Source organism: Protopterus annectens, chromosome 1.part0, assembly GCF_019279795.1.
Source record: "Protopterus annectens isolate FY-2018-M chromosome 1.part0, PAN1.0, whole genome shotgun sequence".
In the NCBI taxonomy this organism is placed as follows: Eukaryota; Metazoa; Chordata; order Ceratodontiformes; family Protopteridae; genus Protopterus; species Protopterus annectens.
In genome coordinates this window covers 639,655,937-639,673,402 of record NC_056725.1, presented here as the reverse complement: position 1 = coordinate 639,673,402, position 17,466 = coordinate 639,655,937, and the positions used below count along the sequence as shown (strand labels likewise).

Sequence of the window (17,466 nt, the reverse complement as noted above, 5' to 3'; positions counted from 1 at the left end):
GTGCATGCAGTCAATGGCACTCACTACCTCTTGGTAGTCTGCTACATGGTGGAAGAGATGCATATTGCTGGTCATCTCCTCAGGGGTGCTGGAGAAATATATGTGCTCACCTGCATGTCTTTGCATGACATCCAGGAACTGGTGGAGTACCCTGGATGCAGATGCCTGTGAAACCCCCATGATGTTCCCAATAGGTCTTTAGAAAGTACCTGTAGCTAGTATTATTAAGTCTACACATACCTTTGTTTCAACTGGGATGGGTTCCCCTCTGTTGGCTCTGGGTCTGAGGTGAGGCCGGCACAGCTCGATGAGTTGCTGTAGTATCTCCCTGTCCACAATGTAGTGCTCCACTATTTCCAGATCATGTAGCCCCTGAAAGGTTACCCTGGCCCTAAACACTCTTCTCCTTCTCGGTCTGGGATGGTTGTCAACATCATCCTCATCATCGCCCTCAGTCTGCAGCACATACAGATGCAGAAAAGGAGCAGCAGCCCCTAACATTTTGTCAGTTAAAATTCTCAAATATGTACTCCAATGGTGCAGAGTTTGTGGGGAAACCAGGCTGAAGGATGTTTGCATACTTTATACTGGTGTGCTGCAGATGCCGCCTGTATGATTGGCTGACTATGATACATTCCACTTGCCAGCTATATTATTGAGGGGTTTGAATGGGCCACAGCAAGTGGCAGAGTCTGTATTAGTAAATTATAGTTAATTTCCTTTATTCTGCTATTTCCTTTTTTTCTCCTCTATTTCTGCTGTGTTTAAGCCCCGCAGCACTCTGCGCAAGCTGTTTTAGCAAGTGTAAACATTGCTGAGCAGAAAAGGCCCTCCCCTGGACACGAATATGTTCATCAGTTCTTGAAGGAGATAAGCACAGTAAGCACAGCTAAGCAACCTCAGACACATCCCATTGCTTGGCTGTGCTTAGTTGAGCACAAATAGAAGCCGTAGAGCTCCAATGTGCTTACACCAAGCATAACACATGCCCTTTTCATCTCAGCTGCTTCTTCTGCTTACACCACCACATTAGAGCTGCTACACAGTTAGGTACCTGTGGACACAGTCTTCCATTTTACTATTCAATAAATTTAGCTCACTTACATACCCCACTGCCTTAGTCCCTAGTTACACCACTACACCGGAGTCTATGTCCTTAGCTACCACTGTTACCTGTTATTGTTATGAGTCTGCCTGCTGCCCTTATAATGGCAAAATTCATATTTTACATAAGATTGTCTTTACATTTTTTTAAAATTTTCTGCATGATCAAGTTTGCGCGGAGCTGCACTCCACTTAACAGCCGGAATCAGCAAAAAAAAAAAGGATTTTTATAATTTTTAAACACTTTTGTGTGCCAATGGCCATATTTTTGGCCATTGGCATGCATAATACTCATAATACATTCTTTACTTTGAGCTGCATTGCCCCTGTTTTGATTATTACAGAAATGTACACGGTTAGTAACTGAATACATTTCTGTAGTGGACCCAGCTCCAACACGGATGCCTGTCTGCTTGCTGAAGCACTAATTCACCTCATTTGCAAGGCTTTCACCAGCAAATGAGGCGATTAGCATTATTCCATGGTGTCTGTGTTAGAATAGTGCTAGGAGGCTCTTGCATGACCCCAGCCTTATTTACTGGATCACACAGGCTCTGAACTCTGTGTTCGAGCCATGTCACTATTCTTACATGGAGTTTAGCTCTATGTAAGCTTTATTGAATCCTGGGGCTTGTTTTCTTTTATCTCTAGACATACTGCAAGATGATCAGAAAATCCTGTTTCAACTACCTCCCCATCTCCTATAACTAAACCTTCTGATACTATAAAATAATTTATTTCAGTTCTATACATACCACTTTTGTAAGTTCATGATTTTTTGTTCCAAAGTTTTAACTTGCCATAACTTCTAACTTCTAACATTTTTCTTATATAATTTCCTTTCTTTTTATGCTTGCCTGTTAATTCACAATTAGTCTCCTGTTATTAAAATATTCATATTTATCACTACAAAGTCTAAAATCTGATTCTTTACAGTTAGTATAAGCATACCATGTTATACTTCTATAGACTTGTTCTTTCTATTTTAAATCTACAATGATTATCTCCCCATTTTTGCTAAAGTTACATATATATTTACTGTATTTCTACAGAATATAGTTATTCCAGAAGATCTCTCATTTCCCAAATTCCAGATTATCTTTCCTCCCTATAGTTTCTCTGTTTGTAATCTTTCATTTGTTAAAATCATCTTGTAATATAATTACATCTACATCACATGTATTATACCACTCCAAAATTCCTGTTCTTCTTACTATGGTCTTAATACTATTCACATTTACAGAAAGCACTACAAAACTTTCATTTTTCCTTTTCCTTAGATTTGTGGTTTCATAAATTCATAGCTAATTACTGGACTAGCTTTCTTAGCAAGTCATTCAAAGCCTAATCAATTTCCTTCAGAAAGGCAAGAATGAAACACTGTACTTTGTATTTGTAAGTCAAACACCTTAACCATTATACCAAGTCCCAATCTTTAGCTGTATACACACTTTTTATCCATTTCCTTTCTTTTTTCTTTCGTAGTTATCCCTTTAAAGTTTCTTTTTCTGTCTTTTTCCTTATTACCAATAGAATACTTGTTTTCCCTTTTAATATGTCTTCTTCATCACTTTTTTCAGAACCTTTTTCTATGTACTCTTTATTATTATTTTTTTCATCCAATTATCTTCTATTTCTACTACTTCTGAAATGTCTTCTCTTTCTTTTTCTTCCTTACTATTTCAATTTTTGCAGTCCATCCCTAAATGTGCAATTTTGTTACATTTATAACATTACAATTCACATTTTTTTGCATCAAGTCCCCATTTATAATGATTGGTATATGCATCATTTTTCTCTTTCTATTTTAACACAATATTATAATCCCAGCCACCAGTCCATAAACCTTTTACCATAAACTTTTGTAATGTCCATTATTTCTTTACATAAAGCTTTCAAATGTCTTTTCAGTCTCTCTTTCTACCTCTGTCTGAAATTGTACATGAATTGCCTTTTCTGTTTCCCTGTTAAATGCTTTTATCACATAAAGATTCCACAGGTAGCAGTCTTTCTTTTTTTCATATTCTCCAAGAAAATTTTACAATGAAAAAAAAAAACAGTCTTGAATATAATGTCACAAAATGTTTCTTTGTTAATGAGAATAAATGCTCTTACCTCATGTGCTTTTACACCCAAAGAAGCTATAAAATTGTCCCACACTTCATACCAATCCATTTGCCTTCTTTATTTTGAATTCTTACCACAGACTTCCATTTTCATTTTCTTCTGCCTTCTTTTCTGAAACTCCACTTTTGCCTTCTTTTACTTTCTCTGCATATGTTCTCTTTTCCATCTTACCACTATTCTTCAGGATTGTCATTACATCTTCCTTTTGTATTTTCTCTATAATGTCTCCAAGGAAACATCTTCTTCAGTTTCTGGCTCACTCTTTTTTTAATTAAATCATCCTGCAACCCCCATGATTGGAGGCTTGTAATTATACATCCATCAAATTTATAGGTTCATACGTTTGTAGGTGTGTACTAGACTAATGGCCCTAAAGCCTTTACAAGACTAGCCCATAGGATTACCCTGGCATCATGCCACCCAACCTTACTTTACTGAGTCATCTCCATCAAACAGGTTTCTTTCAAACATTTCCTTAGAATCCTGCACACATTCTCCGGTCTCAAAATTTGCTTTCTCCTTCATTTCTTTCACTACTTCATCATCTCCTTCTCTTTCCATCTGCCTCCCTGTTTCTCTGGGCCACCTCTGCGTCTGGAATAGAAATAGGACGTGCTCTTCCAAAATGGGTCCCACTCACAACAATGATGAGTAGGGGAAGTGCCCTGATGTTCTGGCCAAATTTCCCCTAGTAGTATAAATACCACCTTGGGTCTCCCCTGAAAAAGAGGCTACTAACCTAGTGGGACTAACCCAGTCAACAAGGAATAAATAATACTATTGAACTAGCATCTGGCTAATGATAATTAGAAAAGCACCAAAACTGTAAACTAGGGTAGAACTCCCAGACAGAACTGAAAAGAAGATCTGAGCTAAAGCAGTACTCACATACCTAGAAGGCAACTCCATCCATCTAGCCACCCCTTCTCGCATGAGGTTGGGGTATCACTTCAACAGTGACCATCATCTAGAGGCAATATTCACATCACCGGGTTTTTAGCCTTGCCATGCCTGTTCTTCTATACCACACATCCACACTCACACCTATGGCCAATTTACAATGCCCAATCCATCTACTGCATGTCTTTGGAATGTGGGAGGAAACTAGAGTATGTGGAGAAAACCCACAAATACATAGGGAGGACATGCAGACTCTGCAGAGAACACACCCCAGCCAAGAATTGAACCAGAGACCCTCTTGCTGTGAGGCAATAACACTATCTGCAGTGCTGCAGTGCCACTGCTGCTACCCGTATACCTATATGGCAACTATCTAACATAACTACTCAACAGATTTTTTTTTTAAGTTTAAACTTTTTTAAGGTAGATGAGAAAGAGCTTTGCAGCTAACTGTAGCAAAATCCAGCCCCAAACATCCCAGAATGGCTTAACTCCTGTGGAGCTTAGGAGACACTGAAGAATGGCAAATGAGCTCTGAGGAAATTTAGAAAAGCACAACATTATGGAAGCTGAGTTGGGCTTCAGAGACAGGATTCTGAAAAGACAGCCTTAGATCTGATTGGATCTGATAATGCAATGGTTGAGGCAGATGGAAAAGTCAAAATTGGATCTTTATGTTATCTGAATTCTGTTTTATTATACTGGATGCTTTTGAGGACTGATGTTGTCTAAAAAAAGGGATATACAGTAGTGGACAATGTTTTAGCCAATGTACAAAAACCTTGGGGAGTATACATTCATCTGCATTATTGTTTTTTATATAGATTATAAATATATAGAGAGAGAAAGACAGATAGATACACATAGTTTGAAGTCATTGCAAACAAAAATAAATTGAAAAAGTAAGAACTTAAAGTATGCGGACAAAATTATACAATGCTTACTGAATGAAGGCTGAATTTATCTTCAGTGCTTAGTGTTAGCCAGAAATCAGCTATTAGGGTAACTGTCATGTATAAATACCATATTTTGGAAAGTACCTCAGTTATTTCTAGAATAGATGATGCACATACAAAAATGACCACAGTCAGCCATCACACCCAAGGTATAGTGAGTGTGGGGGACAAAGCAGCAAGTGTATGACCTACATACTATTAATTTCTGTAATGAATTTACTGCATGGAGTAGTGCCAACTTGATTTTACCATTATGTAACCACTGCATGCCATACAAGTAATGGAAATATATAATTAACAAAAAAAAAAAAAAAAAGAAACAGGTAGGCATTACAGAGTACACCGTATATTAGACTATTCAGGTATAGCTTATTGTTAAAAGTTAGCAGCCTTTACAGAAATGTAACTGTCTGTAGACTGATGCAGCAATAGTTAACCCTTTGTACACCCCCTCACCAGACACTCTGGTGCCTCTGAATGTATAAACTCAGAAATGCTGAATAGATCCTGTGACACCTTTCTCTTTCTATCTGTATAAGCATTTGGAAGAGAAAATGAAAGAAAGACAGGGAATAAGCACAGTAGTTATTGATGCTACCACTCTGCATGAGTCCAGCAGACCTACTGCATTGTTAAGTTAGGCATCTATTACATCAGATCTGCTAAAAAAATGTCTTTGAAAAAAATGGAGTATGTGTTCATCAGCTATGTACATGGGTATGGCATAGGTAAACAACTATGTATTCCTATTCTTATTTCCACAGCTGAGGAGGAAAGAGAGAGAGAGAGAGTACAATAGGGCACCATCTCAGCACAGACTGCGTTGTTTGACAGAAGGCAGTTGTGAGCATTAAACGATATTTTGTATTACATAAGTAAAAGAGGAATCATGCATTATCTGTTCCATACGGGTGGAAAAAAGGAAGGGATAGTATTACACCATTACACAATTCATACATATATAAGTTGCAACCAAAACAGAAGAACAGTACTAATTCAAGTGCCATAGGTAAATTTTGCAGATCAGTCAGTAACAAAGAATGCATTTAGTACAAATTGTCAAATAATAATAATAAATACATTATAAATTTTTAACACACAATAAAATTTCATATACTATATATGATTAATAAATGTTTATTCTGTACTGTCGATAAAAGAGCAACTTCAAGTCATTCTTGTCTCCATGTTTTTTTTTTCTCTCTATTTTAACTTTTTCCTTTATTTTTCTCTCCTTTGTTTTTTTCTCCCATAGGTCCAGAGTTCCCAGGAGCAGCCAGCTGCTTGCATTACAGGTCAAGGAATTCTCATCACCTCTCTCTGCCTACCCAGGAACATCTTCACTGGCTCTGGGAGGGGGCTCTAGCACTCTTGGTCCCCTGAAGCATGACGCTAGAAAGCCTCCAGCAGCTTCAGCTTCAGGGCCAGGTACAGGTAGTGGATGAGCAGTCAGTGGAGATGTACTTTTGACCTATGCAAGACATCATCCAATGGGTCCAAGACTTGCTGACCCGGTCAGTTCCAACCATCAAGACACCAGATGCCTCCACCCCCACACCACTGGGGTCCTCCTCTGCAGTAGGCTTTCACCTTTCACTGTGGCCAAAACCAGACCAATGCCACACTCCTTGCACCTCCCATAACCCTACCCCATCTTTACCCTTTCCCTGCCCACTTTCTATCCATTTTGTAGCATCATCATAACATCAGGTTTGGAGAAACACTGTCTTTTTCCTTTTACAATGCTTTTTTACCTGCCAATTTACTATGATTTTCTGTAAAAAAGCAGTGTAAATCCACCGATTTAACAAACTCCTATAGTCTGTTTCTTTTTTTTTTTTTTAAACAGAATACCGGAGTTTGTACAGTGTTTTCCAGACTACCGAACAATCAGTTTGACTTCTAGATAGTCCAGAAAAAAACGATAGGTGGCAATGCTATTCTGCAGGTCCATTGGGTAGGGGGTATAATTGAGGCCCTCCAGACTGGGGTGAGGCTTATGCTCACATTTTTTCCACCACTCCACCTTTTCTGTCTGCCATCTATATGTCTTGTGTTCTGCACCAGTATCAGCCCACCACAATGCTCCTGTCAGTCTTACCTGTCTCTTTTATGTTGCATCCACTCCTTATCTCCTCTCTAAGCCTCTGTCATATACCATTTCCCCATCTTCTTGCCCTCTTATATAAAAAATCTGAAAAAGAGGGAGGGTCTGTCTCCCACCAAAAACAGTGTTCTTCCTGCTCCACCTCCTCAAGCACAATCCTCTTGATGTCTTCCCTCCGTCTGTACTTTGATTTCTCTCTCTCTCACATTTCTAGCTTTCCTATCTTCCCCTTTGCATCTTTTTAAAGAACCAATCATTACATTCAGTAAGTAACACCTTATAGCTTTTTATATTCATTTTCAGACAACTGTGTTGAGCACCACTTTCCTCAAATAATCAAGAATGACATACAAGGGCTTGCTCAGGCTTGTGCTTGCTTCAAAGCAATGAAAATAGCTGAAAACTACACCATTTAGAATCAATCTTACAATCTTTCAGATAGGAAATGTTGTTGTAGGCATTTTGCACAGCACTTCACTTTTCTGTACTAAGCACTAACTTACCAGCACTTAGCATATTTACACAGATGTGCAGTGGTGTTTTTTTTTTTTTGATTACCCTTACACATATATAAACTGCAAGACTATGAATACCACCATTATTTTTTATGTAGGCAGAGCCGGATCCAGCAATAGGTGACCATTGTAGTTGCCTAAGGCCCATTAGCCAGGGACTGTCACTGTCACATTAATTCTTTTTAATTAAAAAACATTACACTCCTGTTTCTGCATCAAATCACTGTGTGTGTATATGTGTGAAATGCCCTAGTTAGAAGTAGCAGGTGCTTAGTAATTTCCTCAGGCTCACTCCCTGCATCTTAGTTACAGGAAACAAGAGCAAGAATCCTCTACCCCAACTACCCAGCTGCTAAAGAAATTAAGTGTTCAGGTGCATTTTCAAAGAATTGTTTCAGGTGCATTTTCTAGAAACTGTTTTAGGTGCAGTTTTTAAGGAATTGTGAGCTTCAAGAGAAGAGACGTTTACTGCTGCTCATGCTAAGTCTATTTACAACATGCAACTGTTTTGTTTAGCAAATGGTATAATTATTATGCTATAGAATTGAAAATTATTGTTAGTAGTACAACAGCTAGTATATTTGCTTCTGATGCAGATGGTTGTGGGTTCTACTTCCACAGCATGCAGATGGATTGCTGATACTGTGTTGTACTTTAAGGGTCTTAGAATGCTACAGTCCTGAGTATGTCCTCCTTTAGATCTAATGCCTAGTAACTATGAAGCTGTTATTAGTTTGCCATCCATTCCCTATTGCAATATTACCAGCTTACATTTTTTTAACTAACATTGACAATTTATTCCTTAAGGGCAGCAGGCACTCAATTTGTAGATGAAAAACTGAAATATAAAGTTTGCTAGCAGCAACCTCTCCATTAGTTACAGATCTCTTTAATGTGGAATTATTCAATGACTTTTATTTCTGCAGAGATTGTACATATTGACTGATATTGGTGGACTGTAATGGCAGAAGTCAGAGTAGTTTTTATGGTTGAAATGTTCTGAATTGGGCAGTTTTGTCAAAATGTTCAAAACCACAAATTTAAAACATGCTCTAACAAGTGGTGCTGTATTATACAGTAATATACTTTAATACAATCAGGAAGGTGAATCAAAGTACTCATGCATGTTTAATAATCATAAAAATATGTCCAAGGTTATGATTTGAAAACAGCCCAAAAGTAAACTTTATCTGGCACTGGCCAGATGCATTTTCTTTGAATGTAGGTTTCAATACCATTTCAATGTATGTGATTTTCAAGGGCAGAGAAGTTTTAATGCTAATTCTGTTTTTATTATGAGAAAGCATTGCTTTGTTTAGCAAATGTCTGTTAGTGTTTGTGCTATAAAATTTGAAATAAAAGTTTTAAATTAAATGCAAACATTTGTAATCATTGCAGAAGTAAAGCAGAAAGCAGTATGCACACTGAGAGGTTTGAACTGTGTTTATGGTAACTGGGGAGAAATAAAATAACAAGACACTGGAATGGCTGCAGGGGGGGCTATGTATGGGGGCCCTCCCGATCCATTAACCTGCCTAGGGCCCCATTTCACCATGATTAGGCTATGTATGTAGTGGGTAAGGACCTTCACATCCCAGTGTAAAGGGAAACATGTTGCATCTATTTTTGTAATACAATGAACTTGAAGATCTATTCCCTTGCTGTGTCACTTTGGGAAAGGTATTTTACTGAGTCCAATTTGATTAACTGTCCTTTGTCTGCCAGGAATCCATAAAAAAATATATTACCATGATCTATGTGCACTTAATACCAAATGACAATCTTCAGATCAATCCTGGGAGAGTACATCAAAAAATTACAAGTCATTACAGGACTACAGAAAAATGTTGCTTATACTGGAGCAAGGCAGAAAAACAATGTTAACTACAAAACCAAATGCATGAAATAGGGCAACAGAATTCTAAACATGAACAGTGGCAACTATGTTACAAATGACACAAGATTATCTAGTTTACACAATTCACATTAAACATACAAAAGTATTTTGCATGTGCTCCCTGTATTTTATAGTAGACTATGCTATATTATAGCATACCACTTATGCCAGCATCAAATCTTTTTTAAGCACATTTAGTGCGTTATCATCCAGGAGAAGGCTGTGGTTACACCTGAGTACCTTCAAAGTCTGGCTAGTTATTATTCTCCTTACCAACTCTAATCATTTGTTTCCATTTTTCCTTGGGCTTTAAGCCATACTGTAGAAAAAGATACATGCTTAGGTATCAGTTCACGCATTCTGAATGCAAATCATTTGATATTAATGGTGGCAGAGATGTGAGGGTCTCTAGCCAAAACAGATGTAGTGAAACAGTACAGGTGTAATTCTTTAAGGAGGAAAACTGTGCAAAGTATACTCGGTCATTCTGATCTCTCATATAATCAGAACGGTCAAAGTTCTTTTTTGAACTTAGCTTAAAGGTTTTCAGAGTAGTTATATGGCCTCTGAAAAAAACAGGCACAGACTTTCAATTCTTATGAAGATTTAAACAATTCTAGAAGAACTGAAGAACTGTGCTTACATGTTTTTATCAATTTAACATTACACATATTGAAAATACTGCAAATTAAGCTGTGAATGTAAGAAATATCATTTGAATAAGAGCTGTTCAGTATTAACCTATTTCATTATTTACAAAAAGGCACAGAACTGAGGATGACTATCTACGGACTCTGAACTTCCCATATGAGGTGATCGTGTACCCCCCCCCCCTGCCAAACAATGATTACTGCCATGTACTCTAAGCTGCATATTGAAAACAAAGTAAGAGTTAAAAGCTATACCAAAACAAAACAAACTGCCTAGTCTTGCAGTCTGGCATATATTTTCTACACACTATATACCATATATATATTTATATTATATAAACACATGCCAATTTGTCCCTTAATATATTATTACCTACTATTTAACAGCTGCTCATAAAATTCTTTGCAGGATAACTGGAAAGCATATAGCTTGTCTTTGTATGTGTTAAAATAGTCTACTGTTTTTCGCATTTCTTTTGCTGCATCAGTTTTAGCACCACTGTGCAAGTCTTTGGCATCTTGTGTTATAAAAACTGCATCTAGTATAAGAAACAATCCAGAAAGTACCCCTGTTGCCACATGCGCAATACGAGTGAGTGCTGCCAAGCCTACTGAAACAGCTCTGGCACTCCCTAAAAGTCCTGCTAGTCTAGAAAATTCAAATGAAGCCTCTGGTGCTAAATCATCAACATTTAATAATGTATCAGGTAGACACGCATTATCCTTATCCAGGACTGATTTTAGGTACAATAATCTGTCAATGACCGATTTGATTTTTTCAACTTTGTTTTGTAAGTTTTCTGTGTCATTTTTGATGTTCTCCTCTATCATACTTTGAAACTCCTTACATAACTTTTTCTTTTTGACAAAGTCTACTGTTTTTGCAATAACAGTAGTACCACTTCCCAATGCAGCAACACTTATACCTACAATTGATACAATCAGTGATGCACCTAATGTAAATGGAGCCAGGCAAGCACCAACAACAGCTGTTATTCCACCTGCAGCACTGACTGCATTTCCAGATATACTAGCAGCAGTTGATCCTTTGTGAAACTCATCCAAATTATCTGCTTGTATTAAAATTGCAGAGGAAATTTGAATTAATTGTGTGTTAAACTGATCCAGACTTGCATCAAGTTCACTTATGCTGTTCTTCAGAATATCTCTAAGAATTGAAAAATAAAAAAGAAAAAAGTTAATAAGCTGAGTATGCCGTCTGTGTACATACAAATACACACACACAAATGCACATGCGCATACATCCATATATAATACAGCTATTTTACAAAATAATGCAACAATACAAATTGCATTGACATTTTACTTTTAACTGCAAACACAAAAAACAAGTCATGCTATAAATCTGCTGTAAAACAGTGCAGGATGAAGTTGAAACAGAATATTTTACCATCTTTATGACAGATGTATTATACATTTGATACAATATTCCAAGGAAGGTGTTTCCGTGGATGCATGTGCAAAAGGGGTTAATTCAAGTCACTATGAAATCATCTTAGTTCGTATGGTGCAGCTTGTTTTAAGAATTAGGTAGGCTCAAACATATCAAAGAAGACAGAGAGAGAGAGAGAGAGAGAGAGAGAGTGTGTGTGTGTAATCTATATAGGTTCATAGGTTCATACTAGACTATCTGCACTAGGGCATTTATAAGCCTAGCCAGAGTGTGTTTGGCTTTCGCCACCCATTTTAAATTAATTTTGCTATGCCCTTTTTCGAGGTTAGTATACTGTGCCTCTGTCTAACAGTGACACAGAAGTGATACCCAGGGTAAACCTACGATCTTCCATCCACTCATCAAGATTCCTCTTGAAGAGAGTCAATGAGGGACTCTGCCTAACCTGGACTGGGATTTTATTCCAGAGTGAAGGGAACCTCTGGGTTATGAATCTGTCCCTCCAGCATGTTCTATTTATTTCAGTGCTGAGGTTCAAGTCTCTCGAGTGTGTAGCTCGATGGGATTTGGATTTTCTGAGGTGCAGCATGTCCATTAATTCCGGGTTGGACATGGCTTTATACGTCAGGCATAGATCGCCTCTGAGCAGGCGGTATGCCACTGAGTAGAGCTGGAGTTTCTCTAACCGGGCAGCATATGGCATCTGTTTGAGCCCTTTGATCCTCTTGGTGAGGTACCTTTGGGGTCTTTCCAGTTGCTGCAGGTATCTGGTAAGGTACATCCCAAAAGGGGCATTGTACTCAATTATGGGCCTGATGAGGGATGAGTAAAGAGGCATGATGACCTCCCCTGATCTAGATGTGAATCCCTTCATGATTAGGTGGGCTATATAAAATGTTTTTCTAACTACTTTGGCCATGTGGTTGTCAAATGAGAGATTGCTATCAACTTGGGTCCCCAGGTCCCTAATTACTTCTTCTGTACTTAATGGATTACCACCTATGTGGTAATTTGTGGGCACTTTGTTTTTGCCAAAGGGGATGACTATACACTTTTTGGCGTTTAGCTTGAGGCCATGGCTCTGGCACCAGCTGTCTGTTTCTATGAGGCCCTTTTGGAGGATACTTGTGTCAGCTGGACAGTCGATAATGGTACCCAGTTTGCAGTCATCTGTGAACTTGGTCAGCCACAGTCCTTCCGTGTTGGCCTGTACCACCGAGAAATACATACCGAACAAGAGAGGTCCCAGGACTGAGCCTTGTAGGACACCACTTGTAACTGGTTTGGAGTCTGACATGGCTCCAGCAATTCTAACCATGTGGGTTCTGTCCTTGAGCCAGTTTGCAACCCATCTAGTGACATACGGGTTTATATTTAAGCTGGTGAGCTTATCTATAATGCCCGAGTGGGGAATTGTATCGAAGGCTTTTGCGAGGTCCAGGTAGGCTGTGTGGACCACCTTCCCCTCGTCAATGGCCTTGGTGACTGTTTCAAAGAAATCGACCAGGTTTAAGAGGCAGGATCTGCCCTTAACAAAGCTGAACTGGGTAGGATCCAGTGTCTGTAGGTCCCCAATATCTTTATTTATGAGGTCCATGATGATCCTTTCCATAGCTTTGCAGACCAAGCTAGTCAGGCTTATGGGGCGATAGTTTCCAGGATCCATTGAGGCACCACCTTTGTGGAGAGGGACCACTGTTGCTGTACGCCACTCTTTGGGTACATATCCTGTAGTAAGGCTGAGATTGAACAGTAGTTTTATGTTTGGGTTTAGCACTACTTGGAATTCATGTAGGGCGCAGCCTGGGACACCGTCTGGTCCCATTGATGCTGTGTTTTTGCTTTGGAGAGGGCGGCTCTTACCTGAGCATCTGAGATGTCAGGGGGGCAGCACTCTGCTGGGATAGATATTTGCCCTTTTGGTGGGGAGGGGTGGAGAAGTTTGCGCTGAATCTGTCAGCTAGGATGTTGGCAATGTCTGTGGGTTCGGTGTATTTTTTGTCATTTTGGACTAATTCTGAGCATATCTGGGAATTCCCACTCAGGTTCCTAGCATAACTAAAGAAAGCCTTGTGATTATCCTTAGTGTCCTGTGCAATTTTTCTCTCGAAGCTGGCCTTAGACGATTTTATGAGTGCCCGTAGTTTTTTGCTAATACTGATCAGAGATGCCTTCCCTTTTTGGGATTTTGCTCTGTCATGTAGTAGCTTCCTCCTTCTATTGTATAGATTGTTTATGGCTGGGGTCCACCAGACAGGATGTCTGCCTTTGGAGGATTGGGTCTTGGTTTTATTTGGGATTGCATGATCCATGCATTCCTGAAGGTGTTCATAGAATGCGTTTATAAAGGATTCTGCGGTCTGGGCCGTATTTTCCACAGGCCCGGGGGCTTTGAAGGATTCCACCACGGTTTTGAGGAGTGTGAAATTTGCTTTAGAGAAGTTTTTCACTGTGGTTTTCTGGGCAGGGGGTGGGGTCGGGATGTGAATATCCAGTGAGATTAGTTTATGGTCTGATCTTACCAGTGAGGGATACACTTCTGGTCTGGAGCATAGAGTCCCCATGTTGGTGATGATCAGGTCCAGTATGTTTTCCCTTCTTGTGGGAGTGGTAACAAGTTGTTCCATAGCATTTGAGTTTATAAATTCTAGGAACCTTTGGGCAAGGGTGTTGGAGCTAGAGTAATGCTCCCAGTCTATGTTTGGGTAGTTGAAGTCGCCCAATATAATGGTGTTTGGAGAGACCTTCATATTTTCCAGTGTTCTCAGGAAGGCCGAGTGGGGTTCCTGGGTTTGGAAGGGTGGTCTGTAGCAGGCTATAAACTGGAAGGCAGTTTTACCCACTGTTAGTTGCACATGGATAGTCTCTGATGCTTGACATAGGGGTATATATTTAAGCTGGTGAGATTATCTATAATGCCCGAGTGGGGTATTGTATCGAAGGCTATTGCGAGGTCCAGGTAGGCTGTGTGGACCACCTTCCCCTCGTCAATGGCCTTGGTGACTGTTTCAAAGAAATCGGCCAGGTTTAAGAGGCAGGATCTGCCCTTAACAAAACTGAACTGGGTAGGATCCAGTGTCTGTAGGTCCCCAATATCTTTATTTATGAGGTCCATGATGATCCTTTCCATAGCTTTGCAGACCAAGCTAGTCAGGCTTATGGGGCGATAGTTTCCAGGATCCATTGAGGCACCACCTTTGTGGAGAGGGACCACTGTTGCTGTACGCCACTCTTTGGGTACATATCCTGTAGTAAGGCTGAGATTGAACAGTAGTTTTATGTTTGGGTTTAGCTCTTCTTGGAGTTCATGTAGGACGCAGCCTGGGACACCGTCTGGTCCCATTGATGCTGTGTTTTTTGCTTTGGAGAGGGCGGCTCTTACCTGAGCATCTGAGATGTCAAGGGGGCAGCACTCTGCTGGGATAGATATTTGCCCTTTTGGTGGGGGGGAGAGAAGTTTGCGCTGAATCTGTCAGCTAGGATGTTGGCAATGTCTGTGGGTTCGGTGTATTTTTTGTCATTTTGGACTAATTCTGAGCATATCTGGGAATTCCCACCCAGGTTCCTAGCATAACTAAAGAAAGCCTTGTGATTATCCTTAGTGTCCTGTGCAATTTTTCTCTCGAAGCTGACCTTAGACGATTTTATGAGTGCCCGTAGTTTTTTGCTAATACTGATCAGAGATGCCTTCCCTTTTTGGGATTTTGCTCTGTCATGTAGTAGCTTCCTCCTTCTATTGTATAGTTTGTTGATGGCTGGGGTCCACCAGACAGGATGTCTGCCTTTGGAGGATTGGGTCTTGGTTTTATTTGGGATTGCATGATCCATGCATTCCTGAAGGTGTTCATAGAATGCGTTTATAAAGGATTCTGCGGTCTGGGCCGTATTTTCCACAGGCCCGGGTGCTTTGAAGGATTCCACCTCAGTTTTGAGGAGTGTGAAATTTGCTTTAGAGAAGTTTTTCACATTGGTTTTCTGGGCAGGGGGTGGGGTCGGGATGTGAATATCCAGTGAGATTAGTTTATGGCCTGATCTTACCAGTGAGGGATACACTTCTGGTCTGGAGCATAGAGTCCCCATGTTGGTGATGATCAGGTCCAGTATGTTTTCCCCTCTTGTGGGAGTGGTAACAAGTTGTTCCATAGCATTTGAGTTTATAAATTCTAGGAACCTTTGGGCTAGGGTGTTGGAGCTAGAGTAATGCTCCCAGTCTATGTTTGGGTAGTTGAAGTCGCCCAATATAATGGTGTTTGGAGAGACCTTCATATTTTCCAGTGTTCTCAGGAAGGCCGAGTGGGGTTCCTGGGTTTGGAAGGGTGGTCTGTAGCAGGCTATAAACTGGAAGGCAGTTTTACCCACTGTTAGTTGCACATGGATAGTCTCTGATGCTTCGTGCTGTGCCACCAACCTGGAGGTGTGGGTATCTTTGACGAATATTGATACTCCCCCTCCTTTTCTGGTTCGGTCCATGGTTTGGGGCCGAAAAGCATGGTATGAGGTATAACCTGGTAGTGCTGGGGTGCTCTCGCGAGCCTTGAACCAGGTTTCTGTTACTGCACAGATATCGATGTTCTCCATGCTAAGGAGAGTTTCGAGTGCGTGCATCTTGAGATTTAGACTTCTGGCGTTGAGTAGCATTACTCTTAGTTTCTTATCCCTTGTGATACCTATGGAGGTGGGTTTGTCTTTTGAGCCTTGCCTAAAAAAGGAACTATGGGGGTAGCAAGAGCCTTTGCCAATATCCGAAAGCCCAGGGGTGACAGGTGCAAGCCGTCCCTAGCGAAGCATCGTGGCTTGTCGTGCATGTCATCCCAGGCTGACAGGCATTGGATTCCCTTTGAATGACACCAATACTTAAGCCAATTGTTGAAATTGATCATCTTGTCTTCATATCGTGGCATCATTCTTGGTGAGGGTAAGATGCTACTCAAGGTCAGGGTCATACCGGCCTGGGCTACATGCTCAGAGAGCTCCTCTATGTCTCTTTTCATGTAGTCCAGAGAGGTACGTCTCAGGTCATTCACACCAGCATGGACAATGACGGAGTCATATTTGTACTTGCCTTGGAGTGACCTGAGTGCTTGTGTTATGTGGCGGATCCTAGCACCCGACAGGCAGCTCACCGTGACCTTCTCCTTGTTCAGCCTGGTGAGCGGGATGTCAGTGTGCCTGATGATATAGTCACCTATTACAAGTGTATCAGGTGTGTTGTTTAGCCTTAAGGGCTGTGACTGTTCAGCACAATGGCTTTGTGAGCTATGTGTTGCACGTGTTTTGTTTTTGGGTAGTGGTTGCTTGGGTGTCTGCTTTGGAGGTCTCTGCTGCTTAGGCAGATTTTTATTTAGAGCCTCCGAGTATGTTTTTGTGTGTTTATGTGTTTGGTTTGCTGTCATGGTAGGTCTATGTGAGACTGGAATTGTAGTGAGTGTGGTTTCCTTCTCCTCCTGACTGGTTATGCCAGTACTGAGTTGAGAGAGCTTAGCCTCCAGTTTGGCTATATGGTTGCATCTCTCACATGTGTTGGAATTTGTTGGGAGGAGGAGAGGGTTGTCTGTGTACATGAGGCAGTTGTAACATTGCCTCAAGATTCCCAGATTCACCAGCTGGACCGGAGAGGAGATTGTCAACTGACCTTTGGACATGCTAGAATAGTACTGGGAATTCCTTTATAATTGAAAAAAGGGCCAATGGGGAACAAAGTACTCAAGGGGAGTTTGTGAGGGTGTAGTGCTTTTAATTTTTTAGTGCTGACTTATATAATTGCTTTAGTGAGCAAGTGCCAGGTAACTTAAATGC

The 17,466-nt window shown here is 40.3% G+C and overlaps 1 protein-coding gene across 1 annotated transcript in view; it reads right to left on the bottom strand.

The window, feature by feature from the left end:
• Window positions 1-9,135: 9,135 nt before the first annotated feature.
• LOC122793708 (apolipoprotein L1-like) overlaps window positions 9,136-17,466 on the bottom strand; it is a 294,046-nt gene continuing 285,715 nt past the window's right edge. The window contains exon 5 of the mRNA XM_044061925.1: window positions 9,136-11,424. Coding sequence (XP_043917860.1) covers window positions 10,626-11,424 — 799 coding nt within the window. The 3' untranslated portion in view covers window positions 9,136-10,625. The remainder of the gene's footprint in view (window positions 11,425-17,466) is intronic.